The 20,980-nt window shown below is 45.3% G+C and overlaps 1 protein-coding gene across 1 annotated transcript in view; it reads right to left on the bottom strand.

Moving 5' to 3' along the window:
• LOC139443299 (tRNA (32-2'-O)-methyltransferase regulator THADA-like) overlaps window positions 1–20,980 on the bottom strand; it is a 50,129-nt gene that overhangs the window by 6,971 nt on the left and 22,178 nt on the right. The window contains exons 16-31 of the mRNA XM_071224275.1: window positions 19,978–20,156; window positions 19,336–19,491; window positions 18,520–18,627; window positions 18,129–18,249; window positions 17,207–17,355; window positions 16,164–16,510; window positions 15,680–15,822; window positions 14,654–14,862; window positions 14,259–14,368; window positions 12,959–13,091; window positions 4,935–5,051; window positions 4,564–4,686; window positions 3,137–3,234; window positions 1,999–2,085; window positions 1,188–1,319; window positions 216–384 (exon numbers count right to left, since the gene is read on the bottom strand). Of these exons, the coding sequence (XP_071080376.1) occupies window positions 216–384; window positions 1,188–1,319; window positions 1,999–2,085; window positions 3,137–3,234; window positions 4,564–4,686; window positions 4,935–5,051; window positions 12,959–13,091; window positions 14,259–14,368; window positions 14,654–14,862; window positions 15,680–15,822; window positions 16,164–16,510; window positions 17,207–17,355; window positions 18,129–18,249; window positions 18,520–18,627; window positions 19,336–19,491; window positions 19,978–20,156 (2,381 nt within the window). The remainder of the gene's footprint in view (window positions 1–215; window positions 385–1,187; window positions 1,320–1,998; window positions 2,086–3,136; window positions 3,235–4,563; window positions 4,687–4,934; window positions 5,052–12,958; window positions 13,092–14,258; window positions 14,369–14,653; window positions 14,863–15,679; window positions 15,823–16,163; window positions 16,511–17,206; window positions 17,356–18,128; window positions 18,250–18,519; window positions 18,628–19,335; window positions 19,492–19,977; window positions 20,157–20,980) is intronic.

Here is a 20,980-nt window from a genome sequence, read left to right on the forward strand (position 1 = left end):
AGCTGCTGCTTGCAAACATAGAAACCTAATCAGGGCAAATCAAGGCTTCTAAACCACATTCATCATGTTCATAGGTCTCTGGAACACCCAAATGATTTAACTCTGCACAACTGATTGATGTGCCTCAGTGCAAACAATGTATAATACATGGTATTAAATATAAGGCATAGAACAAGTTTCTTTCCTATTATCAATAATAATGTTACTTTCTTTACCTGAAGCAGAACACCATGTATGTGGCTTTGCCTTATCTCATTGGCTGTTTTGTCTGGCAACCTAGCAACCAGTTGCAACAGAAGGGACGTCATCTGATCCTTTATAGCCAATGGCTGTAGAGCTCGGGCAGCCATCAGTCTTGTCTTGAACACTGGACTTGAGGCACATCTGAAATATTTCCCTACTGTAAAACTTGTCTTCCAGCCTTGTGCATCTCTAGATTGTTTAAAGTCTTTGGGGCAAGTATCATTGACTTTCTAGCAACAAGCATTACTAAACAAGCATGAAATACTCAAATCCCCCACCAATATGACATGTCCAGTTGTGTGCAAGGCAAGAAATTTTGTATGGTTTTCAAGATCTGCTCTGGAAACAAGCACTATTGCCATTTTCAGACAAAGTCAAAGTCGTTGCTATGGAAAATCCCAAACTATCAAAAGGCACAAGTTCACCACTAGACCTAACCTAAGATATCACTCATGGTTTTGCAGTTCTGCTCCAGGAACCAAACGTGACAGAAGGATGGAAGGACGGACAGACACCAACCATTCCTAAATCACCCTTCCACTTCGTGGCAGGGGATATTAAAGGCAAACTTCTAGACCTGGACATTGGATAGGACCTTTAATATTACACATGATCATCTGTTTCTATGGATCGCAATACACCATACGGCACAATGATTGGTCATTTCTCTAACAGCTTCTGTACAATCAAATTAATAATCTAATATTATATTACTTTACATATATACTCAAGATAAACAAATGAGCTTAATAAATGTTTGATGTTTTGAGCTCCATGTTTTCATACATGTATGTTTTAAAAACAGAATAGGGAACCCATGCACAAAGCAGATTAAGCTAAGGGCATAATACCGACGTAACACAGCAAGATGCTGAGGTTAAAATTAAGATATGATTGTTTGTGTAAAGGGTATCTGTGGTTCAGGCGCAGAACACAACACTTACTTCAACACGAACGGAATGAATGCAGCCAGGTTGAGATGTGTGTCAGCGCCCTCTAGTGATGAGGGGAAGAGTCGTCCCAGCACCATGAGCACCGGGTATAGGCTGGGGTGGAGGTGTAGCCGCTCACTACAGCTGAGGCAATAAAGAAACACTATCAACAATGACACCAACACAGTCTCTCAGAATGAAAATGTCTTTCAGATTATTAGAATCCCGGTTCGCCCCGATTATGTTTCTAGGTTTGTCAGCATCATACCCGTCCTCGTGGGTTTCACCGAAGTGGTAAACGTCTGAGACCTGCATCACTTCGGGCTTTCCTCCCACATTAAGCTGACACGCCGTGATATAACTGGAATACTGTTAAAAGTGGCGTTAAACCCAACCCACTCACTCACTCACTCATTCAGATTATCTCAATATATTTAAGAAACATACCAAGCAAACAGTATTCTTTCTGTTAAATAATAAAGGAAAATTCAACTTAGGCCATAACAAAATTATTCAATTACTCATTTTTTTCACTCACTGACCCAAAATATAATTCTCAAATTATTAACAATGATTGTCTGTAGACACTAAAAGGGGACAGGGCATGCCTAGCAAGTCAGACTCCTAGTCTCGCTTTAAGGGTTCAACGGAGAATCTTTTTTTCGTCGAAGGAATATATTTACTCCTGTGAAGTAATTTGCAGCCATGGTCATATTCAGAGATTCTACCAATGAAATAAGCAAATCGATGTGGGCTTATTATTATGTAGATTCCAAATAGGTGAATGAGATAGTCATGTCATGCATGTTGGAGAGACACATACTCTATGTCCTGTGTGGCGTCATCCAGCTCTGACAACAGGAACTGATACAGAGACGGGTAGCGATGGAAGAAAGCACGGCCCGTCTGACTGAAAGTAGAATGCATCACTTTATTGGTCCATAAAACCGTTCATTCATTGTGACTTTATACTGTAAAAATGGCAAGGACATGTAAAGAGAACTCTTTCTTGACCCAGGAATGTGCTGAACCATGAAGGGATCTGCCTTGTACATGTATGAATACACTCTTACAGCTACACTTTTAATATGACTTCATGTTCACACTAATCTGTTACGAAACAAGCAGAATTGGACTGTGAGAATATCAGACTCTCACACCCACCTATCTGTTACGAAACAAGCAGAATTGGACTGTGAGAATATTAGACTCTCACACTCACCTATTGGTGTAATCATCAAATGTGCCCCGACTATCTGTGAGATATAGTATCAGGGCACACCCCTGCAAGATCATTGATACCTGCCAATCTTAATCAATATCACGACATCAACTAGATCCTACAGCTGCTCTTGTTCCAGCTGTATTGCTCCAGTTCTGAGGAAGTCTCTGCCTCATGATATTCGTCTCTTACCAACACCGACCTCCTTCATATTCAAGTTAAAGACTTTTCTGTTCCATAGCACAATCACTCCTCACTTCTCTACTGTTTGTAAATAATGTAAATACTATTTTGTAGACGTTTGAGCAGATACTAGGCGTCTGGAGTTCAGTGCATCATAAATAAACTTATTATTCATTATTCATATTTTATACATGACAAAGGTAAATAAATAACACTTTTAAAGAGTTCACAATATCTTGTCAGTTAACCCTTATTGGCAGTGTGGACTCTATAGCAAATGCTGTTGCATTGAATTCTTCTGACAGATTATATCGCCGACAATCTGTGCAAGATCTGCATCCTTTCCCTTGGAGGCAGATTACCTCCCCTTATCTTTTTTGACATCATGTCAGTGGTCAGATTTATTGAAACGATGATGAGGACTATGGGTCCTGTTAACATCATCCACCCCCCAAAACTTCAGAAACTGAGTTTTATCTGACGTCACACATTTCAACTGCTCCCTAATATGATGAAACATATAAAAAACTGTCCAGCTACATCCAGGCTTCCATACCAGTTCTTCTTGGAGATAGCACTCTCATCCTTGCTTCTCTTAACACCAAATATCCTCGTCATTAATGCACTCAGTAGAAGGGTCGACGAGTTACGAACCTGTAACAAATATTATATCATCATTATTTTATCTCATCTCATTCCGAAAAGGTAGTGGAAACTCCTGTGCTGTGTCCCCAAGAACAGAGAGAGACATCTCACCCGAACACAACACTCAACCACGCAGCAGCACCAGAGACACGTGATCAAGCAGGTACACTCGTCACTCACTCATTTTGCTTACCCTTACAGTCGAAACACATATACTGTTTGTGATATAGTCCATACCAAAACTCTAAGGTGTTTGGGTTTGGATGAAGCTGTCTTGAGTGACGACGAAGAAGTAAGTTTGACCAATTTGGAAGTTGTAGTACCGGATTCTCCGCTAGGGTGATGAGGTCTGGAAACCAGGTTCTCGCCGGCCACTAAGGTGCGGCCAGTAAGGTGCGACCAAAAGCAGTATAAGTAATTTTGTGTGTCTTACTTTTGGTAGGACTGTTGGTGACAGTGCTGGCAGGGGGAATTACGCATAAGCGTGAAGTCCTTCCCACAATATTGCCAGTGCTTTGTTGGTCCAAGCTAGAGGGTCTGGAATAGGCCTGGAGAAGAAGGTCCTTATTTGATTGTTCGAATCTAGTAGCATATAGGTCCACTGATGGGCAACCTCCTGGCCAGCTGGAATGCTTCCTGATGGAGCATGGCCTGGATAGGGCATCAGCTAGCACGTTTGAAATTCCAGGTATGTCTTGCCTTTATCTTTAGATTTAGGCTGTCTGTGAGACGAGGTGACTTTGTCATCCCTTGGAGATTTATGTAGGTGTATGTTGAGTTGTCCATTCTGATCATCAGAAACTGGTTTTTCAGTCGAGGTGGCTGAGTGGGTTATAGCCCAGGTCACTGCCTCAAACTCCAACTAATTTATATGGAGGAGCTTCTCTTCTGTTGACAATAGCCCTGAAGCTACCTCCACGATGAGGTGGCTGAGTGGGTTATAGCCCAGGTAACTGCCTCGAACTCCAACTGATTTATATGGAGGAGCTTCTCTTCTGTTGACAATAGCCCTGAAGCTACCTCCAAGTCGAGGTGGCTGAGTGGGTTATAGCCCAGGTAACTGCCTTGAACTCCAACTAATTTATATGGAGGAGCTTCTCTTCTGTTGACAATAGCCCTGAAGCTACCTCCAAGTCGAGTTGAGCTCCCCAACCCTGTACTGACAAGTCCACATACAGGTAAAGGTTGAAAACCGGCTCAATCAAAAAGGTTCCTCCTCAGACGATCGACTTGATTGTCCACTAGTGAAGGTGAGCCAGAACCATTCATAACTCTCATCCAGCATTTACTTCTGAAATGAGGAAAGTATGTTTCAAATATTTAGCCATTAACATTTACCGCCCAAACTTGTGACTTGAATCCTAAGATGGCCGCCTTGAGCCCGTCTGCTATGAAGGGAACAACATCTTCTCCTAGCCTTGTGTCCCGGAACAATGCCCTCAGGATGTTTAGAGAGTGAACCTGGCAAACAGACAAACAAATTTGTTTTCAAATATCCTGCACTAATTCTAAAACACAATTACTTGGGTAAGAAAAGAATTGAGCAAAAGAGCAAAAATTATTTCTGCCCATTTTCAGATTAATTTTTTCAGATTGACTCAATCAGATGTGACTTTAATTCTCACTCACAGCAAAGTCAAAGGTCACAAATTTCACATTAAGTAATTATTGTTTTCTGTTAGCAGGGCGGCAGAAAGTAGATGCAGTACCTGTGCGTTGTTCATCTGTGTCCTGCTGCTCTGTGTGAGAGCCAGCTTGAGCAGACGTGTCATGGCCGACTTGAAACACACTCTACCTGTCGACGTGGGCTCAGTTGTCACGAGGGCCTGTTACACAAGGAAGTCACATGTATGTATACATGTATCTTCATACTTCACTGGACATGTGTCCTACCATGGTATAACCCAATACTATGACAACATTCAGCGTAATCACCCAATGTATCCATTTCAACTTGCATACTGGCTAGCGACCAATTATCACCGAGGACCAATTATTGCCAACTCCCTGTAAAAGCGCACATGTGATTGCATCTATTTTTACTTTTGTTCGTTTTAATTAGAATAGAGAAATATTTATCCGAAAATGAAGAACAAAACGGACTCTTGTGAGGAAAAATTAAACAGAACCACCACAATCACCTTGCTCAAAAACAACTTTTGAAAAAACACACAGGAAGTGTCACATGACTAATTCATGCAAAAATATAAATCAAACCGCACTATGGTGCACTTTCAGTTCTGTCATTGCTTTCTTTCTGAATACAATTCTGAAAACTTATTTGAGCTATATTTCCAAAACTTTTACAAACCTGTAGAGGTTATGAATTCTCTGATGAAATCCTCCTTGGGGCACTTATTGCATTTTCCTTGCTCAAGAAAATCTACATGACATAGTTGTAACCATTTTCCTTAATAAAAAATGTTACCACACAAAAAACTTCGTTTTTGTATGATATACGACCACCCTTACGGGGCCTCACCACCAACGGCGCCTCACGCCAGGGGGAGCAACTCTCACCCAAATCACTTTCCATATGTCAAATGCTGACGGAATGTGGGGAGGTGGGTGGCCGTGCCCCAAGGAGGATTTCATCAGAGAATTCATAACCTCTACAGGTTTGTAAAATTCTCTTTCTGATTAAATCCTCCTTGGGGCACTTATTGCATCAGGACAGACTCCCAAAGATAATCTAGGAAGTGGCATCCGTCAGCAACAGGCGTAAATAAATACATCGTATTTGATTATTCAACAGAATAAAATATTGAGTTCAATAAATGGAACCAACCTTATCGTGAGGCACCACCGTCGAAAGGCGGGGGCTAGAGACAGGGCGTGGTCGACCATATATTATGATAAAGCCTGTTTTCGCGGCTTGTCATAAGTTGAGAACTCGAAACACCTCCCACCCCCACACTTTTTTTGAACAAGTGATATAGGGGCATAGATCACGAGAGACCATAACCAGCGCTGAGCTAGGCCAGAGAGTCCCCGAGGATCGAAGGAGCGCGTGCGCAAAATACGAGTATTATCGAGTAGTAAGGACTGATATTTATCGACCGCAGAAGATAAAATCCGGACCATTACCGAGCAGTATAACCGGAGGACTGTCTAAAATCTCGAATGCTCAATTGGCTAGAGATTAGAACTTTGCCCCGTTCGGAGAACTGACTGACCAAACCGAGTACGCTCGCTTGAGTGTTTGTCGAGTTGGTAAGGTTTGATGAATCGTGCTCGGCTGGCTCCAAATAGCCGCGGAGCAGATCTGCTCAATGTGCAGAGCCGCGGCGTACGCTTTTGACGCAGCCACTGCTCTAACCTAATGAGCCTTCAACCTGGTAGGGGGGTCCCTGCCTGTAAGCGTATACGCTGTACAAATGGTTGAAACTATCCACCTCGAGATAGATTGTTTACTCGCAGGTGAGCCAACCTTCCTACCGCCGTAACAGCAAAATAGTTGGTTATCCTTACGGACACCAATATTTCTGCTGATATAGGCCATGAGAGTCGTGCGAACATCCAAGACATGAGCATGTCTTGCAGTGGTCCCCGACGCGGAAGGCTGTGAAAGAGCAGGTAGCTCAATAGGAGCCGTTCACGTGGAAGCGTGTGCGACCCTTTGACAGTAAGAGTCCGGTAGTCGAAAACTGACTCTGTCCCGGTGATATTTATCGACCGCATGGAAGACAGTTATTTCGGGATCGGCTGACATAACACGAATGTCGCCTACCCGTCTGCCGGACGTTACCACCACAAGGAACGCCGTCTCCCAGCTCAACAGCTCAACAGCTGAAGAGAGAGAGACGACAGATCCCGAAAGGAAGGACCGGACAGCCAATCGAGAATGATTGACAAGTCCCAAGGGGGACTGATCCGCCGGACTGGCGGTCGGATCCTGTCCACACCTGCTAAAAAGCGCTGCACTAATGGGTGTGCACCCAGAAGTGCCCCGTCGACAGTGACGTGAAAAGCTGCGATAGCTGTAGAGTAACCCCGGACTGTTGATGCGGCCAGGCCGTCATCTAGTCGCGACTGGAGAAACTCAATCACGGATACGAGATCTGCAGAAAAAACAAACAAAAGATCTGCAATCCCTCTATCGACACACCAGGGCGCATAGCAGGCCTATCTATCGTACTGAACGTTTGTCGAATCTCTCCGCGAAGCCAGTATTGTGTCTGCAACTCGTGCAGGAATACCGCTCTTCTGGAGGCGATTCCTGACAGTGGCTAAGCCACCCATTGAATCCTTGGATTCGGGTGGAGGGCCCCGTTCTGGGATAGGAGGTCCGGTCATAAAGGTAATATAACAGGAGGCTGAGACAGAAACCTGAGTATTACTTGAAACCCACTCTGCGCCGACTAAAGAGGTGCCAGGAGCACAATTAGTCGCGCAGGCTGAGTGCTTAGCTGAGACAGGACCTTGGAAATCAGAGGTACTGGGGGGAATGCCCACAGAATTCTGTCCGTCCAATCTAGCTGGAAGGCGTCCGGTGCCACCGACCTCGGGTCGTGGACTCGGGAGCAGAACGTTGGTGTCTGGTGATTCATCACAGACGCAAACAGATCCACCTGTAACGGCCTGTATAACAGGGAGAAAATCCCGAATATCCCCGGGTCGAGCCTCCACTCGTGAGGAGCGAGGATCCGGCGAGACAGAGCGTCCGTACGGACGTTGTCCACCCCCGGGAGATAAACAGGTAGCACCCTGATATCGTGAGAGTCGCACTATAGTAGGAACTGCCACGTCTTTCGTCGAAGCGACGGAGACGCCGTTCCCCCCTGCTTCCGGATGTAAGTCATCGCCGTTTGGTTGCCCATCTCTAGACGAACCACTTGGCCACGAAGCAGACCCGGGAAGCGTTGGAACACCAACCTGACCGCTCTCAGTTCTAGCACATTGATATGCAGTTTGATCTCCTGCTGGGACCATAGTCCCGAGGCAGTGTGATCATTCAGAACGCCTCCCCAGCCGGAGAGTGACGCGTCTGTTTGAACTGTGAGAGACGGAACGGGAGTGTCGAGGGGGAGCCCCCGGGACAGATTCCCGACCTCGGTCCACCACTGGAGGTGTGTAATGAGCCAATACGGAGTCTCGAGCACAGTCTCGAGATCTTCCGAGTTCGCCCAAATTCGACAGAGTGCTTGTTGAATGGGACTCATTCTCAAGCGCCCCGCCAGACCAAATCCACTGTCGCCGCCATGTTGTCCAGTAACTGGAGCTATGTACGAGCAGTGTGACTTGCGCTTAAGGGACTTGATATCTTGTGACAGAGATACACGTCCTCTCACCGTGTTGAAATTAGCCACTAGGAAGACTAGATTCTGAGTGGGGCTCAGATCTGACTTCTTGAGACTGACCATCCACCCTAGCGTGATCAGAATATCTATCACTTGTTGTGTAGCTATCTGACTCAGGGATTGCGATAGAGCTCTTAGTAACCAGTCGTCGAGGTACGGATGGCAGAACCGACCTTTTGACCTGGCCACTTGGGCGGGACTCAACATCAGCTTGGTGAACACCCTCGGGGCCGTGAAGATCCCGAATGGTAGAACCCTGAACTGATAACACCTCCCGTCGAAAGAAAACCTCAGGTATTTCTTGAACTCGGGGTGTATTGGTATGTGGAGATAGGCGTACTTAAGTCTATTGACGTTAGCCATTCTCCTGTCTCGACAGGTGAGATCACTGTTTGGTGACTAGGAAACAAGTCGAGTAGAAGCCCTCGCTTTCCTGTCCCTCGGGACCCGGTTCGATCGCAGCTTTCATAAGTGCGTCGACCTCGGCACGGAGGAATTCCGCCTTCTCTCGGGTAGCAGGCACCGGAGTGTGCTTTATCCCGGAGAAGGGGAGGGGCGGATGATGTTTCCACCGAGGCAAATGGTCATCCCTTAAAATGGACGGGGTCCGGGGATTGTGATGTAACTGTCTCCGATTCCTTCAGGAATAGAGCCAGTCGGCCGCCTACGGGGACATCCGGCTGGAGGCAGTGAACCCCGGCTGTCGGCAGTTCGATAACTTGCGACTGTGGGTTCACCCGGGGCTCTTCGGGCGCTAATGGGAACCCATCGTTCCCAGCCCCGCGAATAAGCTGTTGGTCTCGACCAGCTGCCTTGCCCCGGCCCGTGCCTCTCTTGCTCCTCCCGGCGCCCTTATACCTGAAGGAAGCGGCGGCTTCCAAGCAGGTGTGGACGTCTGACCCGTGCGTTAGCGTAGGGGGGGACAATTGGAGAGGCCCGCTTACGCGGTTTTAACGCTTGGTACCTCCAACATGGCCTCATGAGTCTTTGATGGAAGTATACCATTGAGCGGCCTCTCGGACCACCTGCTGAGCCCCAGGGAAGAGGGTGGCACCCTCTTATACGGCAAAGCAAGTAAGTCTTGGCATGTGTAAGTCGAGTATTTAGATACCGACATCCACCGCCTGCGCATGCCCATAACAGCGCACATCATCTGCGAGGCACAGCTACGAATAGCGTCCCGCGTAAGATAACTGAACTTCCGTTAGTTGCGCGGCCAACTCCGAAGAGTCGACCGGCCCCTCTCCCGCTAACTCCCTCTGTACAGCCGACAGATACGCGGAGTGTACGGACACACGGAGCTGTTGGCATGCATTATGATATTGCTCCTCGAAGCATATGTAAGCAGCCTTCAACTCCGCACCGCACGCGGGAAAGGGGGGGGCAACAGCCGGCCCTGCTTGACCTTAGTCAAGTTGGGTGTCTCCGACTCTGGCATGGGCGCAGCCACCTGAGGCAGTACCTGGACAATCCTGTCCCGCACGTGCCTCTGCACCCGGCCCCGGTGCCGAGTCCCGGTGCCGAGGTGCCGGAGGTTCAAGGGAACCCACCTGGCACCGGGCTAGGTATCCACTAGTGGAAGCCTCGGCCTCGGAAGAGGCGTCTGGCTCCGCTAGGGAAAGTTGTGCGTCGGTAGTGCACGGGCCGAGCCGGCGCCCGCCACCACTACGCTGGGGATCGACCGCGAGCCAGAGCCGAAGCTCGGTCTCGGATCGTCCCCGAGACAAAGGGAACCAACCTTGCTCCGGGGCAGGTATCCACTAGTGGAAGCCTCGGCCTCGGAAGAGGCGTCTGGCTCCGCTAGGGAAAATTGTGCGTCGGTGGTGCACGGGCCGGCGCCCGCCACCACTACGCTTGGGAGCGACCTCGAGCCGGAGCCGAAGCTCGGTCTCGGATCGTCCCCGAGACAAAGGGAACCCCCCTGGCTCCGGGCTACGAATCCACTAGTGAAAGCCTCGGCCTCGGAAGAGGCGTCTGGCTCCGCTAGGGAAAGTTGTGCGTCGGTAGTGCACGGGCCGGCGCCCGCCACCCCTCCGCTGGGGAGCGACCTCGAGCCGGAGCCGAAGCCCGGTCTCGGATCGTCCCCGAGATCAAGTGGCCTGCCTCGGCCGACGCCGGGCATAACACAGATCTCGAAGCCGCGTCCGGCGCCGACAACGGGGAAGGCTCAGCCCGTAGCTCCTCCGGAGCCGAGACTTCACCTCCTCCATCATCGACGCCATCGGCGACTTAAGTAACGCAGAACAGTCTGCCAAAGACAGTGCAGGAGAGGGTGCAGTGCTTACTACGGGGACCCTCCAGCCTTCTCCCCCGGCCCCCGGAGAGGGAGCGGGGGAGACAATCTCGGCAGCTTTTTTACCCTTTTTAGATGGGGAGGGGGGGGGGGGATGTCTTAGTAGATCTGATATCTACCCCCGCCTTTATAGACCTCTTTAAAGTGGAACGAGTCAACTTGTCTCTTTTGGGGGGTAAAGGCAATGTCCTCCGCCAGACATATCAGGCAGCGTTCGTGCCTGTCTTAGAACAACCCGTACACAGTTTGAAGGTCTTTGTAAACAAGACCGTAATTTCTGAGGTGGGCGGGAAGGGTATTAACGTGTATCAGTGCGATATAAAGATCGGAAAAATACGTGCATAAATTGTGAAACTAGAAGCAAAGGCGTAATGTAGAATGCGATTTGTAACGCGATACTAATAGCCAATGTCGTAGTTTAACTATAACACCAAAGGGGCGTGTTACGCGCTAAGGTGAAAAAACCCGTAAAAAAAAGGTAAGTGTAGTTTATAAATTAACACACCACCTTGGGTTTTGTAAAGGAAAAAATTGTAGTCCAATGCTGTATGATATAACAAAACCCCAAGCCGTTTCTTAATGGCCTTGGTGTTACATGTATCAGCCCGTGGGACTACAATATGGACGCCATTACGGCCATTTGAATTCAAAGGTGCCGTGCACGTGGCGTCAATTACAACTCTATAACTTCACAATGCGAGGTATTACGCCTTTGCAATGAAAGAAATGTACCATACATACAGTTTGGTCAGCCATGGTTCTTGTCGAACGATAGATTTCTCTTATTTTGTCTTGTGTGAAAAATCAACACGTCTGTCTCTTACAGATGACATAAGGAAAGTGATTTGGGTGAGAGTTGCTCCCCCTGGCGTGAGGCGCCGTTGGTGGTGAGGCCCCGTAAGGGTGGTCGTATATCATACAAAAACGAAGTTTTTTGTGTGGTAACATTTTTTATTAAGGAAAATGGTTACAACTATGTCATGTAGATTTTCTTGAGCAAGGAAAATGCAATAAGTGCCCCAAGGAGGATTTAATCAGAAAGAGAATACAAAAACCTACATATATATCTCGAAATCCATAGTACATAGTGTTAAGGATAAGAATGTGTAGATCAAATTGGGGGAATATTGTTTTTTGTCAGTTTGCAGACGACAAATTGATAATAGCATCTGATGAATAAAAAAGTTGAGTGCGATACCCGAGGTATAAAAAAAATGAAATTTTTATAACTGAAGTGGTGCACGTGACTATGTCGCACGTGCTGTTAAGATGATGGCGATGATTGGTACAGTAAGTCGACAGGAAAGTTCTATTTCCACTGTTTTGATTCCCTATCATTGCATTATAACAGAAATCAAATGAATCTTATTCCACGGAGAGAAATAAGCGCATCTGCTCATACTTTCACCCAAAATAAAGTTATTGTTACAGTCAACTTTGAACACGGAATATGTAAGAAATAACATGAAAAAATTGGCGATAACTGATCAGTGATGAGTACATATATTTCTACACTGATCGAATGCAGTCATCACACGTACATAAACTGCAATGAATAATGCATAAAAAGGTTCAAAGTCCTGCTTATTGTTAATTAGACATGAATATCGCTGTTGGGAGATTATGCAACATGTTGCACATTTCTGGCAGCGCACGAACTGTTGAAAATGACTATCATACCAAGGAAAGTTTTATTGATGAGATAAACAAATCTGATAAACGTAGTATCATGATTCGATTAAATATGCACATGATTAGACTAACATCCAGTCTCTGAAATGAACATATAAAAAACAAACAAACAGTTTTTAACTTATAGTCATAAAATATAATAAAAAAGAGGCCAGAGACTTTCTTCATTTTCAGATACTGCAGTAATCTAGACTTGCCAAACAATATAGACTTGCATGGGCTGTATTGGATATATTTATTTCAGTGAGTGAGTGAGTGAGTATGGTTTTACGCCGCTTTTAGCAATATTCCAGCAATATCACGGCGGGGGACACCAGAAATGGGCTTCACATATTGTAACCATGTCGGGAATCGAACCCAAGTTTTCAGCATATCGAGCGAACGCTATATTTATTTCAGGGTCTGTATGACATACACATGACATACAGACCGACTAGCGCCCACTGACCTGTACGTAGAAGGGCACGCCAGCACTGCGCCGAGTTGCACACAGGCGGGAGTCAGGGTCGTCACTGACGATGTCAGCCATCACCTCCTCCAACCACTTACTCGGCAGACCATGGAGGTCACCACTTGGATCCCTGGAGTGAAAACACAGACATCCAGCATTGAAGAAAGGTGAGCTCTACAAAATATATGACAACCTGCCATAAAACAACCCAATAGTTTTCCCACAATAGTGTTCTTTATTTGTGTAGTGAAGTGGAATTTAATGTCACATTCAAGATTATTGCACTTTAATAGGGACATGCATGCACGTGTATATGGCTGCTTCTACTAGTATGGACTTACACCGGTTTTATAGAACAAGGCCAGTTTAATAAGGAAGTGTTCAAGTTCTAGGTACAACATGTAGTGAGTCGAGTTCAATGTTCTGTAGCAATCGCAAAGCACAAAACAAGTGGCACTCATACAGGGTCTCGTCTCAAGGTAATCACAGTGCAACTATATATTGATTATGTTACCGTGTGAGGGGTGTGATACTTTATACAGGGAAACCCTGTTTATCTGGATGGTACTGTTGCCAGTGACTTCGTCCTGATCACATTGTCAGATTAACAAATACCAGTTAGAGAAACGTGACTTAATTATCTGTTGCTTTACACAGACAAACAGGGTCCAGACTCATGAGGTTACACTGTACATTGCGAAGATCACTTTGCGGAGGGCCAAGAACAAGGTTTGTTTGTTTTATTACCTACGAGGGCAAACATATCGAGGATCATAAAAATCATATGTGCCATAGGATCAACAGAGTATTGTTTCCGTCACCCGGACGGCATTGTTGACGTCATTCGACAAATTGTGCTTCCGCTGCTGTAGTGACTTGCTGTCCTTATAGCTAAACACTAAAAATTCATCTCTGTATATAGACATCTTCTTCAGTAATAAATAGAACATTATATGAGTGTTCATGTCACACTATGTTTAATACACTTCTATCTAAATTCCGACACTCGTGTTGTGAACATAGTACAACATCAACACAGATAATATCCTCTCTTTATTGCACTCACCAATATTCAACCTATATGATGGCTGATTCTAAATAATCAAATCTAAACCAGACAATCCAGTGATTGATATTATGAGCCACATGTTTGGGGTATGATGCCATCAACCAAGTCACAAGTCACAGAGCCATCCAATCCATTTGTACAACTCTTACAACAAGGATAGTTTTCTGGGGACCTATTCTAACCCAAAATGCCCATGGGGTCCAAGGACAATGGCTACAATGTACCAACCTCCACAACATTTCACACATCTTGACAAATCCTGCATAGGCCAACTCAAAGGCTCCCCTGTGCTTCGACTCCAACAGCTGTGTGGTGAAGTAGCTGCCTAGAGCTAGGATCTGTAACACAGGGCAACACAGGGCATCACAGGGCATCAAGGGGCATCAGGGTGCATCAAGGAGCATCACGGCAACACAGCGCGTTACTGGGCATCACTGCGCATTACAGGCAACACAGGGCATCACAATTGTCACTGTAGCAGTTGGACACAGTAACACTATGTACAATTGGCCATAAACAATTGCAACTGAATTAACATGAAAAACGGTGACTTTTTCGGGCCTCGGCCAAAGTCTGTAATTCTTGCTAGGAGTCCGATCTCAACAATTGTGTATATTTGATACCTGTTGACTGCTGAGGAGACCACTGCTGCCCACTGTTGCCTCAAGACAGATTTGGCCCAGGATGAGAGAGACCTCTTTGATGCTACGCCAGCAGCACACCACAAGATACTCCGGCATCAACGTCACCATCTTCTCACTCTCCACAGCCTCCAGGAGCAGCTTCTTCTCCTCCTCCGACTGCACAACAGCATCAACATTCAGGCCTGGACCTGTAGATATACAACCCTCATCATCAATACTGACCTGATCATCTAACTTGGACACCTTGAAAATGCAGGACTAATCAATTGGCCACTTTATCATTTTAAGTCGTGTATGCCAGAAGCTTGTGTCTGTTCCTCCTTCATACAACTGTCTAACTTCCAACACAACTGTATGGCAGACCAAGCACTATCAGGGATTTACAATTTCCTCTTTAGAGTGAGTGAGTGAGTATGGTTTTACGCCGCTTTTAGCAATATTCCTGCAATATCACACATTATACCCATGTTGGGATTCTAACCCGTGTCGTCGGCATGACGAGCAAACGCTTTAACCACCAGGCTATCCGACCGTCCCTCCTCTTCAGAGAAGGATCTTGGATTAGAACTTACATCAGGAGTCTTTTCATTCATTTCATGCATTCTTTAACTAACTTTGGATGGTATACTATTATACATACTTTAGCATTAATGTACATTATCATGCGACTGTGTAACCTAAGAAAAGTTCAATCAAGTGGCCCCAGCTCACAAAACGTATGAATCGTCCTTAATCCTGGATTAAAATGAAACTGGATTGCATGTGCGCCTAAACAGAGACTTTCTAATGCTGGTCTAAGCTACAACTCCATTTAACATGCCACATCGGACCCAGCCCATTCCAGGATTTGAATACGACAAGCTAACAGGCTGCCATTTCTAGAAGGGAATTCTTTATTGTATCCCATCATGCAATGCACACACAGGCTTCACATGATCTGTATCGCCCTACAACTAATGTTAAATGTCCCGAGGTATACACAGCGTCTAGTATGTAGATCCTTACCCATGATGGCCTCAGTTGGCACATTGCCCTCTGGTGAGGAGTCCTGTACAACAGGGGAGACAACTCTAGCCAAATCAAGACAAGCCTCCATCAATTCGTCCATGAAATGTCTCCAATGTGGAAGAATGTTGTCTGGAATATTTCTGTTCCAAGGAGAAAAAATGAAAACAATACAGAATAAAACGCCTTAGATGACTGGGCCACCCGTGCCCCCTCTAACGAATGTGATGTGTTCTGTGTGAACATGAGGCAGTCTCTATGTGATTATAGTAGTCAGTAATTTCTTTATTTGAACTGGAATACAAAACTTTGAATAAGAAAATCTGGAGATTTCACACGCACTTCAAGCAAATCTTGATCTCTCAGGAGCATGATGTTGTAAAAATGATATGATGAATCTTGCTAGGATTCCTTTTCACCAGATCCAGGATTCTCTTCAGTAATAACATGCATCCGAGAATTAAGCAAAGCTATTAAAACTTACCTTAAATCCACATCAGACAGGATGTGGCGTATACAATGCATTGTTGGATACATAGGCCGATTTGCAGCAGCAACTATCAAACTTTTCCTGGCAACAGCGGTTTGATCCCTCAGAGACAGCAACAAAATCGTCAGCAACATCAGCTCAGGGCAGCAATATGTTGACTGGTCACTGTCCGTTGCTGACAGTATTTTGAGGTCAAGGACATAGGCCTTCATGACCTCTACTACAGCTGGTTGCTGCAGCAGGACCTGGAAGATGTGGGATCCAGTCGTACAGTCATGAGGCTTTGTGCTCCACGACAGCTCCATTGCAGCAGAGAACAGGCTCCCCAGCTGGGTCTTCGTCTGTACAACATTCACGAGTGTGTGTGAGTCAGTGCATGACTGTGGAAAGGATGGGGGAAAGGAGCTGGGACCAACCATCTGATATTGTGCGTGTGTGTTTTGGGGTGGGGTCTACCCGATTTGTTTGTTCATTGTTTAACGCCGCACTCAAGCCAAATGATGGCCATCTGTAAATGATTTAATCTGGACCAGACAGTCCTGAGATTGACGTCATGAGCATCGATCCACACATTTGGGATACGATGACATGCATCAACCAAGTCAGAGAGCCTGACCACTCGATCCCGTTAGTCGCCTCTTAAGACAAGAATGGGTTGTTGAAGAACAATTCTAACCCAGATCTTCCCAGGGAAATTTTACCTGATAAATTGTTTTTACCAGATAAATTGTTTTTACCTGATAAATTGTTTACACTGGACATGTTGGATTGTTCTGCTCCTCTTTTCACAGAAAAAATATACATGTTTTGAAATAGTAAAGAAAAAATATCTTGTCTTAAATAAAAATGCCAGGCCCCCCTGAATATTTAATGGTGGGTCCCTTAGAAAAGCAAGTTTGCAGTATACTTGTGTCCTTTGGTGATAACATGTGAGGATTTTTAGAATTAGAAGCAATAATAGGATGGTACAGATGAGATCACATGTAAGACCAGAGGAGGTTACATGTGTGTAGAGCAGAGATAACAATACTACTTACCTGCAAACTACTGCCATGCTTGAAACAAAACGTCAGAATCCGTACTGCAGCCACTTTGTTTTCCTCGAACGTGTCAGTGAGGCATTCCATTAAGGTGTTGATATGACTGGCGTCAACCAGAGATGAGAACCGGTACAGCTCCTTACCATCTGGACACAGGTTTAGAAGAAAGAAATCATGTAAAAACTTGCTGATGCGGACTATAAGAACAGACATGATGAATGGTTTCCCTATAATTCCTTTCGTTTCCACATGATCCTACATTCTGTCATAGCTAGTAGCAGTGACTCTCAGATCATAGATAGGCTGGAATTTCATGGCTTGATCGTAATGTTGGTTGGTTGGTTGGTTTGTTGTTTTACGCCGCACTCAGCAATATTCAAGCTATATGACGCTGGTCTGTAAATAATCAATTCTTGACCAGACAATCCAGTGATTGATATCATGAGCATCGATTCACACAATATCACCAGTTAGAGTTATGTCCCATTTATGTCTCTCATTTATGTCTCTCCTGTTGACCAATCAGATTCCACCTCTTATATCACCTGCATTTGCTTATGCAAATATGGAAGCACCCAGTAAAGAAGATCTGATCTATAATCTAGAGCTTTATCGTAATAAAACGTTGATATAAATCATATCTGTCAACGCCCAGTTGGCAGTACACATGCTTTGCAAATCCTGCAAATGACCGAAATCTGTGATTTTGTAAAATGATTTATATTGGAAAATTCACCTGTTAGTCCAGCCAAAATATAACTCAGAAAATCCAGTCAAGTTCACAAGGATGGAAATTGGATTTTTACTGTAAGTTAACACCCTTGCCTCAGGAAGATGAACCAAACTTAACAAAGTTTTGAATTAATAAAAGTTTTAGGTATGTTATCAGACAGACAGACAGACAGACAGACTCACTCACCTTTATAAGGGAAGACCTCTATGATGAGGACGAGCCCAGCCAGACTGGTCAACCGTCTCGCAAAGGCTGAGCCTGGATAGAGGTTCCTGAACAGGTGCAACTGTAGCCAGCGGAGGAAGGACTACAACACAGAGGCCACAGTGTCAGTGGGGGGGACGACAACCTCATTAAAACCAGATCTTTCACTCTGACATGATGCCTCTCTGCGTAAAGATCTGGTAACACCTCCATGAGAGCTTGGGACATCAGATCAAGTTAACTTTCTAAACTTGTATCTCATTCAGCGACTGGGACCCAATCCATGGTGATCATGGCCGAAAAGATGCAAGGTTTCACACTCCTCTGGTTTCAAGGCACAAAAATGAGTCTACAACAGAAAGGGCTGCCTCACCGTGTAGGACTCCAGTGTTCCTCCAGCTGTCCGCGACTCCGATGTCTGTTTGTTCCCGCCTGCCAGACGGGTGAGTGTGGCACCACTCTCTTTCAGTCTCGCTAGCAACTGGAACAAACACCATGTGACACTTAAAATCATTTAACTTTTACCCACCAAATGTCAAATACAGCTCACCTCTTCAAAATGAAGAATATAACCTTTCCTTCAAAATGTGGCTGAACCTCTCATCAAGATCTGCCTATTGGAAACACAATTTGGCCTGTTGGAAAACAAATTTGGCCCATTGGAAACAAAATTTGGCTTCTTGTGAAATTTATGCACAATTTTGGTATTAAATATACAGATGCAGAAGGGGTTGCAGTGGTGCACGCTTCCACTTTCTGAAGTATGCTGAAACATTTGACATTTTACTAGACTGGCTGACGATTTTCTTGAGTGAGTGAGTAAGTTGGGTTTAACGCCGCTTTTAACAGTATTCCAGTTATATCACGGCGTGTCAGCTTAATTTGGGAGGAAAGCCCGAAGTGATGCAGGTGTTAGATGTTTACCACTTCGGTGGAACCCACGAGCACGGGTATGGTGCTGACAAACCTAGAAACATAATCGGGGCAAACCGGGATTCGAACCCGCAATCATAGGTTTCTGTCATGCCCAAGGAACAAAACTCTGCACAGCAAATCGCGGGGCCTTTGACGACTGGGCCACCCGTACCCCCCGATTACCTTGAAAATTACTGGCTAATAGCAGGCACATCTAACACATCTAATATGTTTCTTAACACTATCACAATCTTACACCCTTGAACTAACTGACCTTGTGCAGGTAAGCCAGCAGATACTGCCTGAAGGCTGGTGATTGGTTGTTAAGGTTGAGAGGCAGGAAGTATCGCAGCAAAGACAGTTCCAGCTCAGTGATTGGCTCTGTCATCTTCAAGTTTTCACACAACAGGGCAAAAGCATCCAATCGAATCTTCACAAAAGAAATGCAGTCACAGTTTCAATAAAGTCATGAATCACATTTAGTGCTATCCATATACATTAGGATAACTGAATAAATGCAAGTTTGGTACTTAACCATTTCATGCTTCACCATTTTTATTCTTTATACTTTGCCACATCACATAACTTAAACATGCCAGTAGTGGTTGATTGTACATACACTCAGCAATATTCCAGCTATATGATGGCGGCTTGTAATTAATCGAGTCTGGACCATTCAATCTTGTGATCGATATTGTTAGCAATGATCCACACCATCGGTGTACAATGACACACAATCAATAAAGTCACAGAGCCTGACCACCCAATCTATTTGGTCACATCTTACAACCAGCACGGGTTGCTAGGAACCTATTCTAACTCAGAATCCTCAGTATGTCATAACGAGATGAGCTTATAACATGTTATACTCATAACCAATCAAGAAATTCTATTAAAGGAAAAGTAAGATTCCAACCTGTTCATCAGCACAGGTGAGAGCGTATCTGAGGACATCAGCACTAACAAGGCCATACCACATCCCCGGGTTATCTCCCTTTCCTGTGGAGGGCGTTCTGGGGGAGTTGAGAAGCCCCAGGGCTCGGGCTCTCCGGATGCACATCACCAGGGCACCAAGCTGCCCTCTCGACTGCCCATCTACAGCACACACACACCAGTTATAAAAATTTAACAGCTTATCAATACATTTGTACTTTGACTATGTGCTCTTCCTGATCAGTCCTATCGACATAACAGTCTGAAGCAGGTAAATCATTGATTGTCCAGTGGATAACATCTCCATTCTACTCATGTTCCCAAGGCAAGGAAGTCGACTGACTACAAAAGTCCAGTTTCCACCCTTGCCAAACAAGACTGGAATTTCTGGGCTTCACCAGGGGCTTTTACAAGTTATGTCCCTTTTGTGTCCCCACTATTCACCAATCAGATTCCACTTCTCATATTACTTGCATTTGACAGTGGACTTTTAAAGTCAGTTAACTCTCTTTCCTCAGGAAGATGAATTCTATTTTGATAAATGCTCATTCACCAGACTTTACACGGGGTAACAGGTGATGTGAAACTTTTACGTTGTGGTAGACATTATAATACCGCGACAGGTGTTTTTGTCATTGCCGTCACACCATGTTAAGTGACACTTCTAGGTTCCTTCTTGGCTTTACACAGGGCAGGCACCATGTTTGGAGATGTGCTCATGAGCGCTACAAACAAGTGTACCAAAAAGCACAGAACAACTGACATGGTGGTGACTCAGTGATGAAGTGGAATGGCATCACCCACAGCAATAGGACAAACATCATCCATCTTCCAACTCTCAGGGGTTCACAGTCCAGTATATTATTCATGGCACCCTTTATGAACACGATTGGTTGCCACTTTGAACTCCAAACAGGATACCATCTGCCCACACACTTGTCTGTCAAGGGGCTTGGCTGCTCAAGGTCATAACCTCAAACCCATTG

This window comes from Haliotis cracherodii, unplaced genomic scaffold, assembly GCF_022045235.1.
Source record: "Haliotis cracherodii isolate W230 unplaced genomic scaffold, xgHalCrac1.p SCAF_5, whole genome shotgun sequence".
NCBI classification, from domain to species: Eukaryota; Metazoa; Mollusca; class Gastropoda; order Lepetellida; family Haliotidae; genus Haliotis; species Haliotis cracherodii.